We start from the raw sequence: 23,477 nt of genomic DNA, 5'->3' as shown, positions 1-23,477 counted from the left end.
CTTCAAATGATGGTCATATATAACAACCAATAGATAAATGACTTGACTATCATTGAAGACCGAGTTCCGCAGTCTAGCCTGAACCGTAATCCTAAAACCAAATTTTGTAAATGTGCAACTTTCTAGGAAAACTCACAACTACAAAAAATCATTCAATCTGTCATATTATTAAGAATATGAACTACTATGTTGTTCCTAATAAGCGCCCAGTCTCTATTAAACGCCCACCCCCAAAATTTTACAAAATGAAAATTGAAAAAGCAAATAAATTTACCATTATTAAGTGCAAATATATGTGAAAAGAACGTTAGATCATTCCTAGGTCTCACTGGATATTATAGAAAATTCATTTCTCATGATGATAAGCTATTCCTCCTGCAAACAGATGCATCTAAAACTGGAATGGGTGGTGTTATTTTGGTCATTTAATGTAAAAATGTACACAAAATATTGATCCCTAATAAACGCCCACCCATCATGAAATCTTACAGCCCATGGGCACTTATTAGGAAAAATACGGTATGTGAATTTTTGCTGTATTTTAGTAACCAAAGACATAATAGCTGCATTGCTTCTTCCAATGTATATAATCTATGCACGGTGGTGCTCACAGACTCAATACTTAATTACGTAGCTGTTACCAATTGATTTCTAAATTTGTTATCCAATCAAATTTAATAGATGCTGTCAGCTTGATAGCTTCTTAAGTGCTAAATCAATGAGAAGTTAAGTCACAGTAAATGAATCTATGTATCAAGTGTCATGGATGGAATATGCTGTCCAGGTGAAACAGGTGCAATGTCACCAGACCTACCTGCTGAAAATTGTGTCCCATGGACACTACCACATTTCTTACATTGTCCTTGATTGGTTAATTACATGACATAACCATCTGAGTAACCAATCAGAAGAAATCTTTTAGATCTCTTGGCAATTTAAAGCTTAATCCTTTTCTTAGTTTTCTTCTTAAGCTCTCGTCACACGGTCAATCTTTACATCAAACTTGGCTTCAAATTTCGTTTTGACAGATATTTGATGATCCTAACCAAACCCAGTCACACTATCAAATATTTGCATCAAATGTTTTTGAAATATTGTGGTATTAGCAGGGCTGCTGTATTAAGAGAAAGGGACAATCTTAATAGTCCACATGTTGTATTATATCTTTATATACTCATACAGTTGATTTTGCCTTTATGTCTTGTTCTGTACAATTAAATTAATATTATAGGCCTATTAGATTAAAAAATAAACATGTTAAAATAAAACATTTAACGAGCTTTGAAACTGTATGCTATTAAAATACACAGTTTCCTTTCTGTTAAAAATCTAACTATTAAAGTAGAAGGGCCTATACAATGTATTAGTTTTAGGCTTTACATTGTTTTTCATACAGATGTTTACGCATAGCCCTTAGCACAATGCTATATCATTAAATTAGGCCTACACTTTAAAAATAACAATGTGTGGATCCTGAGGAGAATCTTTTTATTTTTTATCAAAAGATAAGTGTAAATACCCATAGGCCTATAGGTGATATAGGCCTATGAATTGAACATATAGACATATAGCCTGAGTTTAAGGCGGAGGCCTTTTTATTTTATTGTTCTGGTAGGCAAGCCTCATCTAATGATTGGCTATATAGAAAGCAGGCCTATCTTTATCTTAATATAATCCTCACTTTGATGTTCCAAAGAACCTCCACCTCTCAAGTAGGTTACAGGTAGTGTTTAATGTTTTACCTCTAGATATGATGATGCTAGTTTCTATGCACAAACATCGAGCAACATACCATGCAGCAAAACAAAATTCTGTACTGATAAAGTGATACTGATATTATATTGACTATGTCAAAATTTTCTGTGAAAATCCCTCAATCTACCCACATTCTTGTTCTATAATTGGCTCATGATTCCCTAGGTAATGTAAAATTTGAAGGAAAAATAGAACATGTTGTATTTTCTTGCAAACTATTTTGACATTCCTGTAACCCCAAATTGTGTAAAGATTGACCAAACAGTGGCAGTCACACGGTCAAATTTGTCTTCAAACTGCTATGAACCAGGTGCAGACAATTCATCATTGCCATTCCCTATGGAAGTATGTTGGCAAAGATTGACCGTGTGACGAGAGCTTTAGTAATCATCTTAGTTTAGTTTTTTGGGTGAAGTGGTGCCCATTAGGGGTGACTTTTTCACCATTAACCTTGGTGCTATAAATGGGGTCATAAAAGGTCAGAATGACTTTTTTTCAGGGATTAAGAATATCTTATCACCGATTTTGCTAATCTAGTTAAAATGCATCTATATTATGTGTTGTGCATGCACTTGAATATTTCAGTTTTGTACTGCAATATTTTGGTGCTTGCTCCAAACCAAAAAGTTGCATGCATGGTGAATGTAAAAAGAATTATGGCAAACATCTTAAAGTGTTTGAAATGTGGCATCACAACATTTGACACACACAAAATGTTTTTTCCTTATCTAGTAGTAGGCATGTCCACTAAAAATTGAAGTACTTTTAAATTGATTCAGACCTAACTTATTGGATGGAAATTGATGAAAGAAACATTTTGGCGTTTAAATAATCTTAATCGGACGTTTCATTCCAGAGATATGGCCTTTCGAGTGTCACGGTTTTATATAGGGCTGCTAGAACATGTTAAAAAGTTAAAGTCCAAAAGGAATACTAACAGAAAGTGCAACTTTAAGGTACTTTTTCTTAATGTATTTATTAACTATCTTATCTGGAACATTATATTTGCTTATAACAACATGAAAATAAGATCATCCTGAAAATTTAATCGATTTTGTTGACATACAACAAAAACTATAAGACCTCAAAACCCATGGTTTGTTTGTTGAAACCTCGAGCATGATCATAGATGGCGCATATGGAAAATATCTCCATAGAGGAGATGTTCATTAAGTGCATTATTTCAAATGAAAAGCGGTAGTCTTAAGGTTTTACCGTCGTTACTAAACCTATCGACCAAATTTTTTTAAATTGATATATTTTGTACGTTAATATGTGTAGATAATAAATCAGGAAAAAAAACAGGGGTGCCGGACCTCACTTTTGAGCTACAGCCGTTTTAAAAGAGGTGTACATTTCCAAAATCTCTGTACACTTCAATGGCAAAATCAGCAATTTGCCCAAAATATACCACCTTTTTTGCGTTGTATAAAAAAATTGTCGAGACGAAATTTTTAAATTTTATATATGTTATGAAAAGAAAAAGCTCTGTAAAATCGCGCATAAAAAAAAATTGGGGTCCCGGACCTCGTTTTCGGAAATTGACCAAAATTGGTCAAAATGCATTTTTCTGCGACACCATGCGTAGTCAATTGCGTACATGGATATTTTGGTGCGTACCAAAGGCGCTGGCATACAAAGCGATCTAATGTCGGATCAGCGTTAGGTACGCATATGGCCACAAAAAAGGAATTATCTGTTTACGCAGGAAAGTTTTCACTGAAAAAAAAAGTTACCTAAGAAGTGTCCAATTATAATGATGTCGACTATAAAAGACTTAATGAAGCCTTACAATTCTTAGCCTAATTCTAATTTGGTGTATTTTGGTCATAAACGGTGTAAGAAAGACTCCCATTCTGCAAAGATATTGGGCCAAAGAGTTATCAAGTTACATAAAGTGAGGAATTTTTCAGCTTTCACTATGTTCACCTGACTCGAATGACCTAAAAGAGGATTTATTAAAGTGGAAGTCCCACTTTTGGTTCAAGTTCCTTAGGGAATTAGTCAAGGTTAAAATTTGTCCATGTGAATTCTGTTCTGTCTGTCATCAAAGTAACAGGTGTAAGTCAGTTCTTCTGTGGAGAACTGGCCAAGCGGGGCTTCCTCTTTAAACATGTTAAAGCATGGTTAAAACGAAGCGTTTGACACCATTGGCGAAAGTGTTTGACTATAGGCCTCACGATTATTATAAGCAGTTCTACTTAGCATGCCTAGTGCCGTTTATCGAGAGGAAAACTTTTTTGGCCACACAACCTATACGTAATTATCTCGAGGTGGATTCATATCATCAATTGTTGCAGTTCAATTAAAGCAAAGTTAAACATTGGGTTTCCTAGCTGTAGAAAAACGTTTAGCCAATGATGATATCATTTTTTTTGTAAATGTATGACACATTTTTTAAACTAAATAGTTTTGATGGTGTTGTCTGTATCGCATGCATTATGAATTCAGTGCACGTAGTAGCCTAGGTCTTTACCCAATAACACAAAATGCTTTAAACATTTAAATGTTGGATTATAAACTTTTAAAAAAAATTCAAAATAACAATCAAAAACATGAACAATCAAAAACATATTCTAAGTTGGAACAATGTTGCCAAAATAATATATGTCTACAATAACATTTTCACAACATATTTTTAATGTTATTGTAGTGCGTTTCATTATGAAACGTTCTACAAACATAACCTTTAACGGCATATAATATAGTGGTTAATTTAGGCCAAAATATTATTTAAAAGAATTAACCAATTTAACCAACACTCGTTTAGGCCTAATGTGTAAAAAAACATGATTCTGTGTTTGTTGGGTAGGCCTATAACTTCATACCATCTATTGGACCCTACTGTCGTAGGCCTACTTTGGGGAGGGGTCCAGGTCCGTTATCAGTGGAAGCACGCTGGCAATGAGATTTGGTTTGTATATGTTGTATTAATATTTCCGTATTATTAGAAGCGGCCACTTTTTTGCGCTCAGTAAACATTGTTTTCTTTATTTTGTGGCCCTAGTTATCGCATGTGCGCAAAAATAGATTTGACACGCACAACACGCATCGTTCTCTGCGATGTCTGCAACGCAACGCCGAACACGACGCGGATGCATATACGCGTTGAAAACAGGCGCAATAGTCAAGTCGAATCGGTGTGACGGTAAAACCTTAAACATTGTTCAATCTTTTAAGGTCAGCACATTTTATCTTCAAAAATTATTATATTTCATCATGGCATAAGTTTGGTAACATTAATCACTACCAATTTTGAGAAATTTGCTCCAACTCAAAGGTTATCTTTACTACATTGAGCAATACACTGTGTGCATGGAAGCCATGATGGTCCCCGGTTTTTATACTCCCTATGAAATGGACATGGTAGTGGGAAGTGCACGGGGAAGTGCATGACTTGAGATGAGCCGCGGGCGGCTTAAACATTCTTAAGTTTCTTAACATCCTGCACATTTTGTCTTCATAAATAGTTAAATTTTATGAGTATGTAAGTTTGCTTGTCTGATTCACTCCAAATTCGGAGATAATTGCGTTTGAACACCTGATGCAGGGAATGGTGTCACTTCAACCTGTTGTAGTTCTCATCTCATTAAATTTTTCATTAAAAAAAGTTGATCTCTTCATGCAGGAAGGTCCTCTCTATTTACTGACCAAACAGGAAAAAGTTTGGTGAATGTTTTCTGGTGGAATCAGGAATTTCTTGAAACACCCTGATATAGGCCTACATTTGGATCAAAACAAGTATGTACGCCATTTAACATGCCTGGGATTTCTTGTATCGATCAGTTTCTCCATAGACAATACGTGTGTGAGTGCACGCACACAGTAAATGAAAAATCGTTCTAGTGGAAACTGTATTGAGAGTGGGCATCCCTACTAGTAGGACGAAAGGGTTTGATTCTAGTAACATGCTGTTTTAATATGATTTGTTTGTGTAATATTTTGTTACTTTTTGACAGTATCATCAATGGTTTTGCATTACCGTTGAAGGAGGAACACAAGAATTTCTTACTGCGAGTGTTGATGCCGTTACACAAGGCCAAGTCACTTAGTGTATATCATCCCCAGGTCAGTCTTCAATTGATTATTTTCTATACAAATGTTGGTGCTGGGTCAGGAGAGTTAGACTCTATGGGCCAGTTTCTTGAAGCATGACTAGTGGTCAGGCATCGTAAGCCATCAGGCTTAAACTTAATTAGTTGTGTGTATACCAGTGCTTACAATTTCACATCATAGGTCCTTCATCACCTAGCCAGATAAATCAATAAAATGGATCCATATTGGTAGGACTAGTTTGCTGGCTTAGGAAGCCTGACCACTAACCAAGGTTTGAGAAATTGGACCTATATAACCTCCTGCTCTTAGATATATGCCATAGTAGATTGTAATATGGCGTCTTGTCTCAATTTGACAGTACTGTCAGTGGGTGTACATGGTTGCGTCACTAGCATGTGGACAAATTGCCACTCTGTGTATGTATACGCCATGTACGATTAGGTTAGCATGCATGATCCGAAAGTGTCACTGCAAAATACACACATGGTGTTACTCTCAACTTGAGATGAGACACAGTATAGAAATGCTCTTGGTGTTTCTAGATTTTAAAACTTTTTTTATGATCAAGCTTTTGATATGGTATAAATGTGTCTACCTGATGAGTTACATGTTGTAAAATCAAATTTTAATGAAACTCTGTTTTGTGTATTTTTCATTTTACAGTTAGCATATTGTGTAGTACAGTTTCTAGAAAAAGATCCCTCATTAACAGAAAAGGTAAGCCAATGCTAGCTACTACAGGTGTTCAACCTGTTTTTTTGTTATCAAAGTATTTACTGTGTAGATAACATGATATAGACAAAAGGTTATTTGATGTTACAGAATAGTGTTAAGGTAGAAACATCGGCTACAGTTTCATGCAAAGATTTGGTTTAAATGATACAGGATGTGTAAATGGGTGAGAAAAACTTGCCTGCCAATTTTAATTTTTGCCAAAAAAGCGTTTTTGACTGCCAACATTTTTATTATAAATTATTTTGCTCAAAAAATAAACACTGGTGAGAAAATTTAGATATTAGGCTTATTAACCACCCCTCAAACTATGGAAACCATATCACATTCCCTCGAGGCTAGCAAAAATTATTTGCAGAAAAAATTATGGAATTTTCGAAAAATATAAGAAATGATTCAATTTTCCCAAAACTCTAAAGATAAGTGGAGTAAAAACTTATCTTAAATTAATTAAATATTTGATATGGATACCTAATTCTAATTTGATATAATGGCTATTTTTTCTGCATGGGCCTATTATCTGATTTTCCTACCTTAAAATGAGTTGTGTACAATAATGTAGGAAACAGGAAGTTGTTTCAAACAGGGGTCAAGAACACATGTCATAATACTGTAAGATCCCTTTGTGTTGTTAAATGAACATGTGACCCGATCAGATCCACTCGGGCCAAAGTTGGAAATGTTGAAAAATGAGTTACTACCATTACTAACTTGCTCAGTACCTACACTTTACTGATGTTGAATCACAATTTCTCTTGAATACTTGGTTGCAAAGTTCAGTTTCTTATGTTTTTTTTTTATTGTTTTTTCTCCTCATTTTTTGCATATATATCTCAGTTTCATTATTGCCGACTTTAGCCTGATTGGTTTAGATCTGGTTGCATATATAGTCACATTTTTTACCAGATGCTTAATTTTTGTTTAGTAAAGTTTCAGAGCTCAATAGTTTTTTTTCAAAAAGCACACAAGATGGTGAAAAAATCAAATGAACACAATGATGTCAGGAAGATATTAATGTTGAAATGTCAATGTAAATATAAGTATTGCAATAAATAGCATTGCAATAAATAGCAATGTAAGAATAGATAATCATGATGGAGTGTGTTATCACCTGTATGTAATTTGACAGGTTATAACAATCACTATGGACCACAATGGCCTCGTCACAATGGCATAGTTCAATAACCTCAATTAAACATTCATAGTGCAAAATTTGACCTCAAGTTGCAGAGTATGAGTTTGTGTAACAAATTTTCTAAGGTCATTCAATGAATGTGCAAATGTATTGGGGTTAAAGAACTGTGCCTTGATAGATGAGCATGTTGTGGATCCTAGTGAATGCCAGCAGTATGTTATGCTGATACTACAGGTTCAGTACGTATTCTTCAATGAGGTTCAGATTGAAGCTGAACTTGAAAAGTTCATTGTCACCGGCACCTGTTACTTTCTTTGTGCTGATATGATGGTGTTATGATCATGGCACTGATTACTAACGTTAATGCTCTGCGTGCTAGCCATGCTCTTCAACGGAAAAAGTTGCAGTTTTGAAACATTTTCTCAAAATATCAAGAGCGATCTTAAAAAATACTGAATCAATACTAGGCTTGTTAGTACTCATTTTAATGCGTTTTTCATGCTGATTCCAAATATGGTCATGAAAATTTACATTTCTGAAATTTTTGAATTAAAAAAAAAATGAAACTTGTCGTCTGCAGTCGACTCAAGCGCGAAGAGAGTTAACTGTGTACCAGCTCAAGTACACCATTGAAAAGTGTAAAAAGATCACAAGATGTGTTGAAAGTGGTAAAGGACATCCTTCATCTACAGTTGTGTGTTATTTTGTTTACTTGCAGGTTCTTAGACTATTACTCAAGTTTTGGCCAAAAGTACACAGTCCTAAGGAGGTAAGAACTAGTCGGATATCAAGTATTAAAAGTAGATGGCCTGTAGGCAGGGTTGTAGCTACGGTGGGCGGTGCCGCACTGACACTGGCCGCCCGGCACAAAAAAATAAATATATTACAAAAAGCATTAAAAAAAAATTTTTGGAGCTTATTCCCCGATCAGTCGCGTGCACTTAAATGATTGTGTCCCGAGCAATTCATGGACTTTAGCAATTTAGAGCCCACCACTAAAATCAGGCTAGCTACAACCCTGACTGTAGGATACTGAAAAGTGAACTGCAGTACTTCATGACGTAGCTACTTACACAATGATAATTTAATTGCATCGGCAGCATGATATGGGAAATATCGAAACAAATTCAGTCTGCAAAGCCAATTTGCCTTCATCAGCACAAATGATAGAGACATTGCATGTTGAAGATGTACAAATTGTTTTTTCTGACTTGTGCTCATCCATTGCTAAATATTTAAGACTTTGGCAGGGTGTTCTACATATCTTTTCGAGGACATTGATGAGATGTGTGTTTTTATGCCTCCACCGCGAGGCATACTGTTTTTGCACTGTCCGTCCTTCCGTGCTTCCGTGCTTCCGTCCTTCCGTCCGTCCGGATGCTGTATCTCGGGCATGGATGGGCGGATTGACTTCACATTTACAGGATAGGAGGGTCATGGTCAAAAACCCTGGATACTTTTTTTGGGTGGGGTTGAATGTCATATACTGAGGTCAAAGGTCATTTGAGGTCAACTTGTAAATTTGGTCTCATATGAACAGTTCAAATCCTATGGGCATGACACTTGGTGGGTATAGTCAACATTTGGAGCCAAATTTTTGGAAGGTTATTTTGGGGTCATCTGGGGTCACCCAGGGGTCATCTAAGGTCAAATTAGTAAACACTGTCGTATGGGCATGACACTTGGTGGGTATAGTCAACATTTGGAGCCAATTTTTTGGAAGGTTATTTTGGGGTCATCTGGGGTCACCCAGGGGTCATCTGAGGTCAAATGAGTAAAAACTGTCGTATGGGCATGACACTTGGTGGGTATATTCAACATTTGGAGCCAAATTTTTGGAAGGTTATTTTAGGGTCATCTGGGGTCACCCAGGGGTCATCTGAGGTCAAATTAGTAAAAACTGCCATATGGGCATGAAACTTGGTGGGTACCATCAACATTGAGGGCTGAATTTTTGGAAGGTCATTTTGGGTCAGCTGGGGTCACCTAGTGGTCATCTGAAGTCAAATTAGGAAAGACTGTCGTATAATTCTGTATACACTATGTGACTCTTATTTTTGCCCATTGTTTACCACTTAAATCGCCCCATGGTGGAGGCATCCCATTCGACGCCTTGCGTCGAAAACACCCACCGAGAACCGCGAATGCTGAGAACCGCGAAAGCCGAGAACCGCTCTAGTTTTGTTTGTTTTGTGGAAACTCAGAGAATGCAAATGTAGTTTATTCTTAATTGAACTAGGAAACCCTGTTCTGACATGTGCTGTAGAAGTGTTTATTCAATGATATGCGAGCACTGATAGTGCATATAGCATGACAGATGTAAATATTGGTATAACCTTATCACGCACATGTTAATGCTATGTTAGATAACAGAATTCAAAACTTGAACAATTGAATTGATTTATTCTAAAAAGGCTTTCCATCATGGGCTATCAATGTGTCATCATGTCTTGTGTAAGCCTGCATGTCCAGTTGTCACAGATATAGCCATTAACTGACTAATCCTGATCTAGAAATCAAAGTGTGGAAGTGACAATTTTGCCCATGTTTGTTAAGGAAAAAAGATTTGGTTGTCCAAAATGTCTAGGCTAATTTTGAAGAATCCTTGACCTCTTGTGGGGTGCGTACGTGTTTGCCGGCAAACAAGGTCACACACAAGATTTTTCACCCTAAACTGTGGACTACCTCTAACTGAGGACAGTCCTCAGTCTCAAACTGCTGCAAAAGACCTCAAATGCATGCTAAATACATTATAGTGATATTTGCTCCAAACCGCGGACCATACATGTAAAAATGACAGTCAGCAGTTGATGGACAAAATTCTGTTTCGTATCATACACAAAAAAATCTGCCATTTCAGTCCACAGTTAGGCGATGTAAACATGATACACACATCCTCGGTTAGATAGCAATGCACACTGTCCTCGGTTGGCGGCAAACACTCAGAGGTGTGTGGGGGTAGTAGGAGGTGTATGTAGGGAAAGCATGTGGGATGCTATCAGTGTTTGGATGGTGAAGTAGGGTTGTTTGTGTGGAAGAAAATGTGCAGCGATAAGAGGAGAAATATATTATGTGGGAGTGCTGGAATGCTTTTGAAGGGTATTTTCATGATTTCGGTTTCAAGTTCTATCCTTTCTCTTCCAGGTTATGTTTTTGAATGAATTGGAAGAAATCCTTGATGTGATTGAACCTGGTGAATTCCAAAAAGTTATGGTGCCCTTATTCCAACAGCTGGCCAAATGTGTCTCAAGTCCACACTTTCAGGTAAGTTGCAATATCATTCATAAGGTGAAGTGGGAGGCAAAGTTATTTGCAAAACATGTAAGTTTACCAAATAAAAGGAGAAAGCAGGCACTGGGCCATTCTGATCACTGCTTTAAATAATGAAAATTGCATCTTCAAACTCAAAAATAGTAGCTATTGAACAAGGCAATTAGGAATTTGTTTCCTTTATGTGCCAAACAATATTCAATCATCCAAATCAAAGATCCAGCTACAACCTTGGCGAAAAATGTTGCCACACCTGAGCGTTAATTGGCCAACATCCTGCCCCGCTCCCCTATTGCAATGTTGATTTGGACAAAATCGTCATCATTTCTACATTACAGTCTCCTAACATTGAAAAATGGGGGGTGGGGAAGGGGCGAGTGTAAGCTTAATGTACATTTGCAACTATTATACAAAATAATACGGAACTATCACATATTTGGCTCCGATTGCGTGCTTTTAACACCAGAACGTGCAGGTGTGGCAACGAATTTCCGCCAAGGTTGTAGATTCAAAGCAGCAGTGCTGCAACACCTTCGTCAAGACTAAGCAACAAATCACATGTGCACCAGTGGTGTAGCTGGGGGGGCACAAGCCATTTTTCAGCAATTTTCCTACAGATGTGTACATAACCCTATACGTCTGGTCCAGGTTTGGGAGTGTTGATCGTTGATCAACGGAAAGACAGTGATTGGCTCATGCTGTCTGCATGTGAAGGCACGGTGGCTCAGTGGTAATGGCCTTGGACTCGTAACTTGAGAGCTTGCTCGATGTGCGATTCCCCGTCCCACCACCGTGTTGCGCCCTTGGGCAAGGCGCTTTGTCTCGCTTGCCTCACCCCACCCAGGTGCAATGGGAAGCTGTTACGGGTAGTCCCAGTCGTTGTACTGATGAACCCTGCGCCACTTGTAGGCTGCAAACGTGGTTTCGACATATTCTAATGATGGCGGAATAAATGTAAAGTGCTTTGAGGCTGTTTACGGCATAAAGCGCTATATAAATAACTACATTTATTTTTTGTTTTTAAGTTGAGTTACAGGCTTTTTTAACTTGTTGATATTAATCACTTTTTTTCTATTTACCCCCCATCTAGGTGGCAGAAAGAGCCCTGTACTATTGGAACAATGAATACATCATGAGTCTAATAAGTGACAATGCTGCCACAATATTGCCTATTATGTTCCCTGCTCTATACAAGAACTCCAAAGCTCACTGGAACAAGTAAGTACTAGCATGCACATCTACAAAGCACTGATCAATCTTGCTAAATACAGGGATGTAAGTTTTCCGTTTTTATACCGATTTGCGTGTTTTTGTGTGTGTGGTTTTTTTAATAATTTTATTTTTTTTAACATTTCCAGATTTGATGATGATATTTCATCATAAAAAGAGCAAAATTTTTTTTAGGGTTGTGATACCCTCATAACCTATTCCTGATCCTTAGCATTTACGAAAAAGACAGTGCTCTAATCAAGCGTTCGGCTTGCTAGCTATTCGTACCGTTTCAGGGTTTGTTTGTTTTTTCAACAGCTACTTACATCCCTGTAAATATGTATAGAGGAACAATGAATATTGTCACTGGGCGGGAAAAAAACTCATATGTACTTTTTGCCCTTGAACATGGATGAAGCAAACCATTCAATATAAAGTCTACACCAACAAGGCTTTATCCATGTTCAAGGGCCAAAAGTACATATGAGGTTTTCCCCGCCCAGTGACGATATGTAATGCCACAATTATATGTAGTATCAAATCTAAGAACATTTTGATAATTGTAACTAAGCCAAATACATTAAAAGGCGAATTACTCATCCAATCCAATTGTTTTTCCTTCACAATAATTGTGTTTTATTTTTTTAATTGGGAAGAGTATGTTGAGTATTTTGATGATGAATTGATTGCCTGATGCTAAATTAGATACAGGGAAGTTGTAATGTGAACCATTTATTATATGGCATTGGGAAATTCCAGTTGAAATCCATATGCCCCCTATGGTACGACATGGCCTTAATCTCTAGCACGGGGGTGTAGTCACCCATTCAGGTAACCCCATTTCAATCTACACCTCCTGTGTGGAAGATTAAGGTCATGTCTTCCATAGGGGATTGATGGATTTCAACTGGAATAGCCAGTTTATCTCAAAGCTCTACAAGAGAGGCTATTTATTGTAAAAACTATGTTCTGTAGGATGAGGCCAATGGATATGAATTGACCAGCACATATGTGGAGTAATAGTTTTAACATCTTTATACTATTCAGCAAATTACTTAAGCGATGTCTGTGCGCTCTGTCTGATTATCGCATAAAAAGAACTAGGTCACACATTGCTACTTAGCTTGACCAGCAAATGAGATGCCGATGTGATGATGACGTGATTCAATTAGCCAATCAGAACCTGGCCACTTCTGTATACATGTACGCCATAAACTGCACCAAATTGGTAGACCGCCGAAGTGCTTTGCTGAAAACTATAGTAGTCTTTAACTTAACTTCAACTGCTTGTTTGATTTTATGCAGGACTATACATGGCCTCATATACAATGCCCTCAAGTTGTTTATGGAAATGAACCAAAAACTATTTGATGAATGCTCTAAACAGTACAAGGAAGAAAGACAAAAGTAAGTATGTGTGGTAACTGTACTATCCTAATCTATTAGTGGGTTTTTAGCGGGTTCACCGTCGGACAAGTTTAGAACTGTCAAGCTTTCGTCAGGAGTAGCTCTGACTTCTTCAGGACAAAAAGTACCTAAGAGTGAGACATGTAGACCGCCCCTTGCCTACTGATGGCTCTGAAAAGAGCAGTTCACTGAAGACTGCCCCTTGTTTACAGAGACTGTCCCTTGTCTACATAGAACAAGCAGATCTCGCCTATCTGCTAATATAAAAGGTTTTGGTGGCTCTGAAAAGAGCCGTTCACTGAAGACTGTCCTATCTAATTAAATATTGTTTCTTCATGTAGTTAAATCAAATAAGTACACTATGAAAGCTGAATGTTATGCACTGAAAGTGATATAGTTCATAGGCATCCAGTAATCGGCTACCGGGGGGGAGGGCTCGGAGTGCACAGAGAGATATGGTTTATATAATCGGCCGATAGGGTTACAATGATTCCTGATCTGATGCTTCAAACCGATGAAGTCCTCTGCCGTACTCATGACAAAATTGTGTTTCAAGCTTGCCCACCTTGCATGGTAGAGAATCGGAATACATTGGGCTATTCTATTAAAATCCACACTACCCCTGTGGAAGATTTTTCACTGGGGGAGTATGAATTTCACTTTAACCAATTTTTTTTTCTATTTGAAGCACACCTTCCCTCTATAGAAGATTCAGGTTGAATCTTTCTCAGGGGTGTATGAAATTCAAATTGAAATGGAGCTGCTAATGTGTTCATTCCATTTGAAATTCATACTCCCCTGTAGAAGATATTTCCAAAATCTTTCACAGGGGGTGTGTGGATTTTAGATGGAATAGCCCATTTCACATGCACCACAACATCACTGTTCAGTGTAACACTTTGGACAGAAGAAATATGTTTGTCCATGGTTACGAAAATGAAACGAGAGATCACTGATAGGGAAGTTGACATCTTTAATGAACCCTTTCTCTATTGGCACAATTTTCTTGAACATGTAGGCCTGTATCAAGCTAGAATAAAATTTAGACCAAATTAAAAAAGACTAGTTTGCATCTGACATCAGGGCAAAAGCGCAGCGATATTGGTTGATGACCTGCGCAGTACGGCATTGTTGGTTTGGTTGGCAGGATGTCATACACAAACTAGTCTTTTTAATTCGGCCTTCATTTATACATGCATTTCTTGACATTTTATAGCAAGCCAGACCTATTAAAGTACTGCATGTAGACATTTTATAACCCATTGATTGGAATTTTTCAAAACGAGATTGTTCATTTTGAATGAAAAAAAAAACACGTTGCAAATCAGGGCGGAAATCACAAAGTCTGGTTCATTTCCTTGTTAAAATTCAAGATCACAGTGCCCACACAAAAAGCATATTATCAGTAAATACACCACAAAATTAAATCTGTAAGTGCATATTTTTGGCAAGAAATTAGCAATGAACTGGATGGACCACAAAATTAAATCTGTAAGTTCATTTAGCAATGAACTGGATGGAAGTGATAATAGACCTTTTCAAATTGAAGTTTGTTATAGATGACCCTGTTTACAATTCCGGGTTATCAATGCTAATGCAAACGCAACTATTACGTCTGAACACAAATCTGTGTGTGAAAGACACGGTCAAGCGTTGGGTATGGCTTGTGCAAGAGATCGATATTTATATTGCGAAGACCACACAAAGACCAAATCAAATGTGCAGCAGATGACAAACATTTGCATATGTACTTTCTTTTACTGTCACATTATGAAGTGGCAAATAGTGGATGTGTTAGTTCAATACCTTTAGAAAATATTTCTCTGTGATGACTCATGTTGATTTTGGCTAAATACGTTGTATTTTCACTCAAAAGGGTATGTGATTCCACTTTGCACCAATTAAACCCTCTAGCTTACTGAATAAATACTGCAGTTTTCTGATCTTTTCCGATCTTGATTTGGAAAGGTCTATAGTTTTTGTCCATGCAATTTAGTGATTGTGATGGCCAGCATATGCTAGTTTTAAGCCTACTGACATGATATGGCGTGGAAATTCTGCATTGCGATTAATTTTTCATTGAAAAAATTACAAGGGGGCATTTATTAGGTGGAGGCTTTCATTAGGAACAATACAGTGTTCTTTGTATTACACAAGAAACTATTGTCTGTATTCAGGGATGCAAGTTTTCAGGATTCATCTGGAATTCCAGATTTTTTTTGTGTTCAAATTTCTGCACTTCCATTTATTTTCAGTCCGTTTGGGGGCTTTTTAGCTCAAATTCATGCGGTTTTTTTTCCAGATTTTTAGGGTTTTTTCTCTTCAGGCCTAATTACATCCCTGTGTATGACATGTGTGTATCATACAAGACAATAGAGGTTGTCACTGTGACGTCAACGCCGCCATCTTGTGGGTATGGAATGCCTTGGTGCAAAGATCACCTTGTTGATGCTTGACTAAAGAGGTGCCTCACGCACTGCGACTTCCTCGTAATCTGGGGCGTAATGTCTAACGCATGACATGTAGAACGGCAGTACCCACAAGATGGCGGATCCCCTGGAAAAAGCTGACGGCCTCTATGAATTGAATAATTGATTGTTATACATTTCTTATTTAACCCCAGGGAGAAAGAGAAGGTGAAAAGCCGAGAAGATGCCTGGGAAAGAGTGGAAGGCAAAGCCAAACAGAATCCTATGGTAAGTTGTTGTATCTGGGAGAAGCATAGCATGGTTGTAATTATGGCTTCAACAACTCTATGTAGCATGCCCTTTCGTTAATGACTAATAAGTCTGTGACCAGTAAAATGCAACTTGGATTTCGGTGTGCAGGTAAAACTTTTTTTAAATTCAGAGTTGAAAGCAAGTCAAAAACATTTGGTAACACAACATTGCATCCAGTAGTACCATGGAACATCATCATCATTCATTTGATCAACTTTAAAAGGCCAAACAAAAAGTTTGTCTCGGCTTCATTTGTCTCAAAACCAAAAAGTACTATGTGGTTTTGTTTTGTATTTTGTTTGTTTCTTTAGTCTAAAAAGGCTATGCGGACACAGATTTATTTTTTTACTGTATTTTTGACTCACTTTGTTTTGGCCACTGCAGGCAATTTGCACATATTTCCCGATAAAAATAACTCAAAAACATGGACAAAAAAAAGAAATGTGCTAAAATGCAAAATTTTTAAAACCTATGCGCACAGAAAGCTTAGACAAAAAAGTTTGGCTTTGGCATTGATTGGCCATGCATTGGATTGTTGGAAACATAATTTATCGTCTTTGTTCAGGAATGACTCTCTCCCAAATAGCTTTGCACACTCCCTCCCACAAGGCCCCCTATCAAACCAATGCTTCCCCTTGCCCTGGATAGTGTCGTTTTCTTTGTTGAATGTATCGCTGTTGGTTTGAATGTAGGTAAAACAGCCAAATTCTGGGCTGGCTAGGTCTGTGGTGTTGATTATCCCAACTCTTGAGGGAGTTTTCTCTCCCAGTAAGAGTCTTAAAGAGGAAGCCCCACCAGAGCAGTTCTGGGATGAACCAAACCTGCCTTGTTATCAAATTGATCAGTGACAAGGTTATCTCTGAATTTGACAGGTAAATGCTAATTGATGTTTTAATGTTATTGCATTAGCACCTGTCAAATTCAGAGATAACCTTGTCACTGATTAATTTGAAAACCAGACAGGTTTGGTTCACCTCAGAAGAACTGCTCTGGTGGGGCTTCCTCTTTAACAGCCTTCGTTCACACAAAGAGATATAAACAATGTGACAGTGGTCATCCTTCAGGGCTTGACCTTGACCAGTTTGCCGCAGAAGATGTCAGTGGGCTTCAAAGGTGATAAAAGGGCCATTTTATCCTCATAGAAAGGACAACAGCATAAAGTAAATCGTGGAGCTGATAGTTTGATATGCGTCCTGTGTGTTTGTAGAGGTGGTTTGACCTTTAATTGACCCCAACTGGACCTTCCAAAAAGCCAGATAGCTATTTTATTGATAATTTAGGATGTGACTTATAGTTAACTTCTCGATAACAAAATATTTTTACAAGGGGTGCAATATTAGGCCAAAATTTTTTTGTTTGCTTGCCCTCCTCCAGTGGGATTTTCGGTTACATTTTTTGTTTGTTTTTTGAAATGACTCAATACTGTATATGAATGTAGGCAATGAACATTGGTCATGTGGAAAGAAGATGCATCAATAATACTTCACTTCAGATCTTCAATACGCAAGATACACCATAGCAATGGATTCAATTAGAACGACTGCATACTTACAGGCACCAAGTTTAAGATGCCAAGTTTATTGGAAATATTGATGTAGGAAAGCTTAGGAATTTTAAATGTTATAAGGAGTTTACAGTCATGATTTTCTTAAGAAAAATGTTGTTGGCCAAATTAGGCTTTGAAATGAAATTTAGACACAGAAAAAGTAATAAAAAAACCATTGAAATTATGTAAAAACTATTAAAAAATTTTTTTTAAAGGGCCAACCCTGATTTTGGCAAAGTTTGGATTGGTCGGTGGAGGGCAGGCAAACAAATTTTTTTTTTTTTTTTTTGGCCTGAGAGAGTGAAGAAAATCAAATTTTAATTAATTTTGGTTCACTTTTTTGTCATTCTTGCCAGTTCAATGAGGTGAAGCGAGTGTCCTTTAATGATAGCAGTGTCGCAATGGATTTAGAGGATGGTGAAGAGATGCGTGACAGCAGTGAATTAACTAAAGAAGTAAACACAGAAGTAAGTTGACTATACACTGATCAATGTGGTATTCCCGTGTCAGTCATTCTATCTTTGGATCAGTCTCTGTGCCTCACAAAAACACTGTCTCACTGTTCAGTCAAAATCGTAATGATTGAATTTTCAAACACCCTGCACTGGACTAATCACAAACAAACAAAAAAACCTGTGTCATTCTGTCTTTGGATCAGTCTCTATGCCTCACAAAAACACTGTCTCACTGTTAAGTTGCAGCATAATGGCTTAATTTTCAAACACTCTGCACAGGACTAATCACAAACTTGTGTCATTCTATCTGTGGATCAGGCTCTGTACCTCGTAAACACTGTCTCACTGTTTGGCTAATCATAATGACTTCATTTTTCAAACACCCTGCACTGGACTAATCACAAACAAACAAATAAACCTGTGTCATTCTGTCTTTGGATCAGTCTCTATGCCTCACAAAAACACTGTCTCACTGTTAAGTTGCAGCATAATGACTTAATTTTCAAACACTCTGCACAGGACTAATCACAAACTTGTGTCATTCTATCTGTGGATCAGGCTCTGTACCTCGTAAACACCGTCTAAATGTTTGGCTAATCATAATGATCATGACTTCATTTTTCAAACACCCTGCACTGGACTAATCACAAACAAACAAAAAAAACTGTGTCATTCTGTCTTTGATCAGTCTCTATGCCTCACAAAAACACTGTCTCACTGTTTAGTTACCAGCCCTCGAATTAACCCACCCCAGTGCCCATCCCCACTGCTGTAATGCCCTCAAAATATGTCCTTTACCCAAGGCAGTCACTTGCCGTGCCCTCTAATGAAGTTGCCGTCGGTGCCCCAGCCCTGCCCCTTCATTATAAAATCATCTATCTATGTTTGGGTGTGTTTTCTTCACTTTTGAGAAATTGCCTTGGTGCCCTTCTCAAATTTTCAACAGTTGCCATGATGCCCTCTTGAAATATTACAAACTGCTGTGCTGCCTTGCCTTTTCAGTGAAAATCCAAGGCAATTGTCAACTTGCCCTAAAAAAGTTGCAGTGCCCCTTCAGATCCTTAATTCGAGGGCTGTTAGTTACATCATGATCATAATGACTTAATTTTTCAAACATTCTACACTAGACTAATGGCAAACAAAATCACACTGTTGCATTGACATTCAAATGTGTATTATCATTTATAGTCATTGGTTTCTGGGTTTACTGCATATATCATCGTCTTCCTCACGTACTGCGCTATCTCAAAAAGGCTGCCTTGTGTGATTTTTATTATCAGAGTAACGTTATATTTCATATTTTATATTTCAGCATGCTTCTGTCATATTATGATAATACCTCAAAATTGATATACAATGTTAATCTTACTCTATCTCATCACAATTACATGACAAAAAAAGTCACACAAGGCAGCCTTTTGAGTTACAACATTATGTGAAGCAGACGACTATGTTTGTTCTGTAGTCTAAATGTTTGGTCTTGTCTGTTTGTTTTTGTTTTTCATGTAACCAATCAACCTTAATTTTTTCTTTTCACTTTTACCTGTTTTATTGTTTCTCCCACTTTGCTGGTTTTGTACTATTTATTTTTTTATCATTTCTGAATAAGGGAGCCATAGCTGGTTTAAGTTTTTGCTGTATTTTTTTATCATTTCTGAATAAGGGAGCCATAGCTGGTTAAGTTTTTGCTGTATTTTTTTATCATTTCTGAATAAGGGAGCTATAGCGGAGTAAAAAAAATCAGTAAGCTTTTCATGAAGAAGAGACATGACTTAGGGAAGGTTTTTTTATATTTTTTAATTTAAAACAAATATTTTGAAAAAATGAGAAAACCTTCCCTAGACGTTGATGTACTTTAAACGATAGTGCAAAAAGTTTAGCTTTTGCTTGCATATTTTTCAAGTTATCTTGTCACAAAAATCATGCAATATTGTCAAAAGTGAACTCTGAGAAATCGACGTTTTAGTAAAAAAATTTCAAAATTATGCACAAAACGTCCTTATATTTTAAAACGGTAAGTCTTTCACGCTTGTAAAAGCTGTGTCTTCCATTACTCTCGCCTTAAGCTTCAAAAGTATTAATCATATTCACAATAATTTAACAAAGAGAGAATGATGCTTTATCTACGCTACATTGCACAACAATATTGGCAACACAGTACTGTTTTTACACCTCATTTGAACGTTGCCTTTTTCAGCGATTAATGGCTGTAAGCAAACATTGGGCTATTCCATTTAAAATCCACACTACCCCTGTGGAAGATTTTGGAAATATCTGCCACATGGGGAGTATGAATTTCAAATGGAATGAGCACATTACACAGGTCCATTTGAATTTCATACACCCTCTGAGAAAGATTCAACCTGAATCTTCCACTGAGGGAGGGTGAGTTTCAAATGGAGCTGCTAATGTGCTCATTCCATTTGAAATTCATATTCCCCCTGTGGAAGATATTTCCAAAATCTTCCACGGGGGTAGTGTGGATTTTAAATGGAATAGCCCAATAGCCCAATAATTTGAGTATTTTTCTTGAAAAACGCTAATGTGTTGCTAATATTGAACAACATTGGATGAATGGCGCATCAAAATGTGCTTAAAGAAACCCATTGTTATCAGTCAATTTGTTGTGTAGTCTTTATATTCTATTGACCATCACATTTGAAAGATGGGCATGGCGGATACATCCATCGAGCTGGGAGAGCTTGGCTCAAGGGGTTAGAATTCTCACTTCTGATGCATGAGGTTCCTGGTTTGATTCCCGACAGGGGGATAACTTACTGGGGCGTTGGCCTGGATAAATGAAGTCTGAAATTAATTGGAAATATTGTAGTTTAAATTCAGACTTAAACTCTTCCCATGGTGGAAGAAGTTGGGTATATGATCCATGAGAGAATTCTGTCCTCAGGAGGGGACATTAAGCCAGTGTACAGAAGAGCCATACTTGTTGCATGTTGCTCGTAGTCAGTTTTGAGAAGAGTAGGGTGTTAACCTCCGGCTTTTCCCATCCCTGCCACAGAAAATAAACTTTAATCTTGGGTTAACCATAGTTGTGAAACCCAAACAAAACAAACCAAATTTAAGATCAAATCCAGTGTTCAATTTCTTCTGTAATTGGTTGTTTTCAATAACATGAAAATGATCACATCTTGGGAGTACAAGACTATTTCAACGGGATTTTCAGCTTTTAAATGGGCCAAGAATTTAATATGAAAAATATGATTTTGTTTGAAATTATTTGTTTGATTGTGTCGCATATTGGGCTATTCCACTTAAAATCCACACTACCCCTGTGGACGATTTTAGCAATATCTTACACAGGGGGAGTATGAATTTCAAATGGAATGAACACATTAGGCAGTTCCATTTGAAACTCACCCTCTCTCTATGGAAGATTTAGGTTGAATCTTTCTCAGAGGGTGTATGGAATTCAAACGGAACTGCCTAATGTGTTTATTTCATTTGAAATTCATACTCCCTCTGTAAAAGATATTGCCAATATCTTCCACAGGGGGAGTGTGGATTTAAATTGGAATTGAAGAATACTCCATTAACACCTAATTGCATGTTTTTGGTTTTATTTTTCTCCCTTGTCTAGGCGGTTGCTGGAGTTGGCAAGCCAGCCAAGCCCCTGATTAGGCGAAAATCTGAGCTTCCCCACGACGCAGGCGACCATCAAGACATTGACGACGCATACAAGCGAGCAGACGATTATTTAACTTCATCAAACGAGATGAATAGTTGAGGTCGGTGTCATCTTGTCCACCCTCTCTCACATTACTTCTTTTTCTCTGGCAGTTAAGTCCAAGAGTATACTCCTTCCCTCGACCCTACTTCCTTCCCAAAGTGTACAACAACAGCAAAACAAAAATTGTAATTTGAGTCAAGTTTGACCTCAACACTACGCCATTTTTTCGCTCACACGGATCGTTTTCGCTAGATCGACTATCGTCTTCAGCAAATGTGAGAAAAATAGTGTAGTGTTGAAGTGTAACTCTTTAACACTACGTATGAATATCCACTCGTAAATTGTAATTGTATGACAGGGGTTGTGAACTAAATGATTGATTGATTGAATGAATGTATGAATGAATTTTGTAGAATGTTTGAATGAATATTGATGATATTTGTGTACAAATGTGCAAGAGTATTTGTAATAGAAACACTGTGGACATGGTCCGTGGTGGCCTATTTATCTTTTCTATGGGGGGAAATGAAATCGATTGAAACTTGTCATTCCAGTAATGGGCTATTCATGTTAAAATCTATACACTCCTATGGAAGACATTCATCATATTAGGGTTTGTGAATTTCAAATGGGGTTACCTGAATGGATGACTCCATTTGAAATTCACACTCCCTGTGTGGGAGATTAAAGGTCATGTCTTCCATAGGGAATGAATGGATTTCAACTGGAATAGCGCAATGATTGAGCATGATATTTCAGTGCGGTGGAGATGTATAGCCAACTTTTTTGTTTGTCTAATATATAGGCATTATTTGAGTCGGATTTAGTCAAGATTTGATGAAGTGTAACATTGGGCTATTCCATTTAAAATCCACACTACCCCTGTGGAAGATTTTGGAAATATCTGCCATATGGGGAGTATGAATTTCAAATGGAATGAACACATTAAGCAGATCCTATTTGAATTCCATATACCCTCTGAGAAAGATTCAACCTGAATCTTCCACCGAGGGAGGGTGAGTTTCAAATGGAGCTGCTTAATGTGGTTAGAATGCCAAAATCTTCCACAGAGGGGTTGTGAAGGAACATGCCAATATATCAAATGTGTCGCATCATTCATGTTCTGTAATCATTCACAAGTGGGCAATGTGGTGTATGTAAGCTTCAGTCTTTGACATTTTTATTTTACTGCCCAAATCAGTTATGATGAATCATGTATGTCAAATATTACAATAAAATCACATTGTGTTTTGTACGTCGTATTGAGGCCTGCACCACGATAATCCGATTCCCAAGTTTTGAGTTAAATTGCACTAGTGGTTTTGATATTAGAAGTAAAAACATGTTTCACAACGGCCCAAAGAACAGTAGGGTGGTATCGCACCATTCGGGATGAGGCTATCTCTTTTTTATTAATAACATGTAAACAGAACATATTTCAGGCCTAAAATGTCACTGAGATTATGAGAAAGTATGAGTTTTCTCTTCATTCCACAAAATCTCCATT

The 23,477-nt window shown here is 37.3% G+C and overlaps 1 protein-coding gene across 3 annotated transcripts in view; it reads left to right on the top strand.

The window, feature by feature from the left end:
- Positions 1–23,011, top strand: part of LOC140153594 (serine/threonine-protein phosphatase 2A 56 kDa regulatory subunit gamma isoform-like) — an 85,638-nt gene extending 62,627 nt beyond the window's left edge. For 2 of the 3 annotated variants that reach the window (XM_072176375.1, XM_072176377.1), the window contains 9 exons: positions 5,715–5,823; positions 6,475–6,528; positions 8,397–8,447; positions 10,823–10,942; positions 12,039–12,166; positions 13,463–13,564; positions 16,188–16,260; positions 18,187–18,297; positions 21,881–23,011. In XM_072176375.1, the coding sequence (XP_072032476.1) occupies positions 5,715–5,823; positions 6,475–6,528; positions 8,397–8,447; positions 10,823–10,942; positions 12,039–12,166; positions 13,463–13,564; positions 16,188–16,260; positions 18,187–18,297; positions 21,881–22,027 (895 nt within the window). In that variant the 3' untranslated portion in view covers positions 22,028–23,011. The remainder of the gene's footprint in view (positions 1–5,714; positions 5,824–6,474; positions 6,529–8,396; positions 8,448–10,822; positions 10,943–12,038; positions 12,167–13,462; positions 13,565–16,187; positions 16,261–18,186; positions 18,298–21,880) is intronic. The other variant, XM_072176376.1, reaches the window with a different exon arrangement.
- The last annotated feature ends 466 nt before the right edge of the window (positions 23,012–23,477 follow it).

This window comes from Amphiura filiformis, chromosome 5 (genome assembly GCF_039555335.1).
Source record: "Amphiura filiformis chromosome 5, Afil_fr2py, whole genome shotgun sequence".
In the NCBI taxonomy this organism is placed as follows: Eukaryota; Metazoa; Echinodermata; class Ophiuroidea; order Amphilepidida; family Amphiuridae; genus Amphiura; species Amphiura filiformis.
Note: the sequence above shows the minus strand (reverse complement) of the source record. Positions and strands in the feature narration are given on the sequence as shown.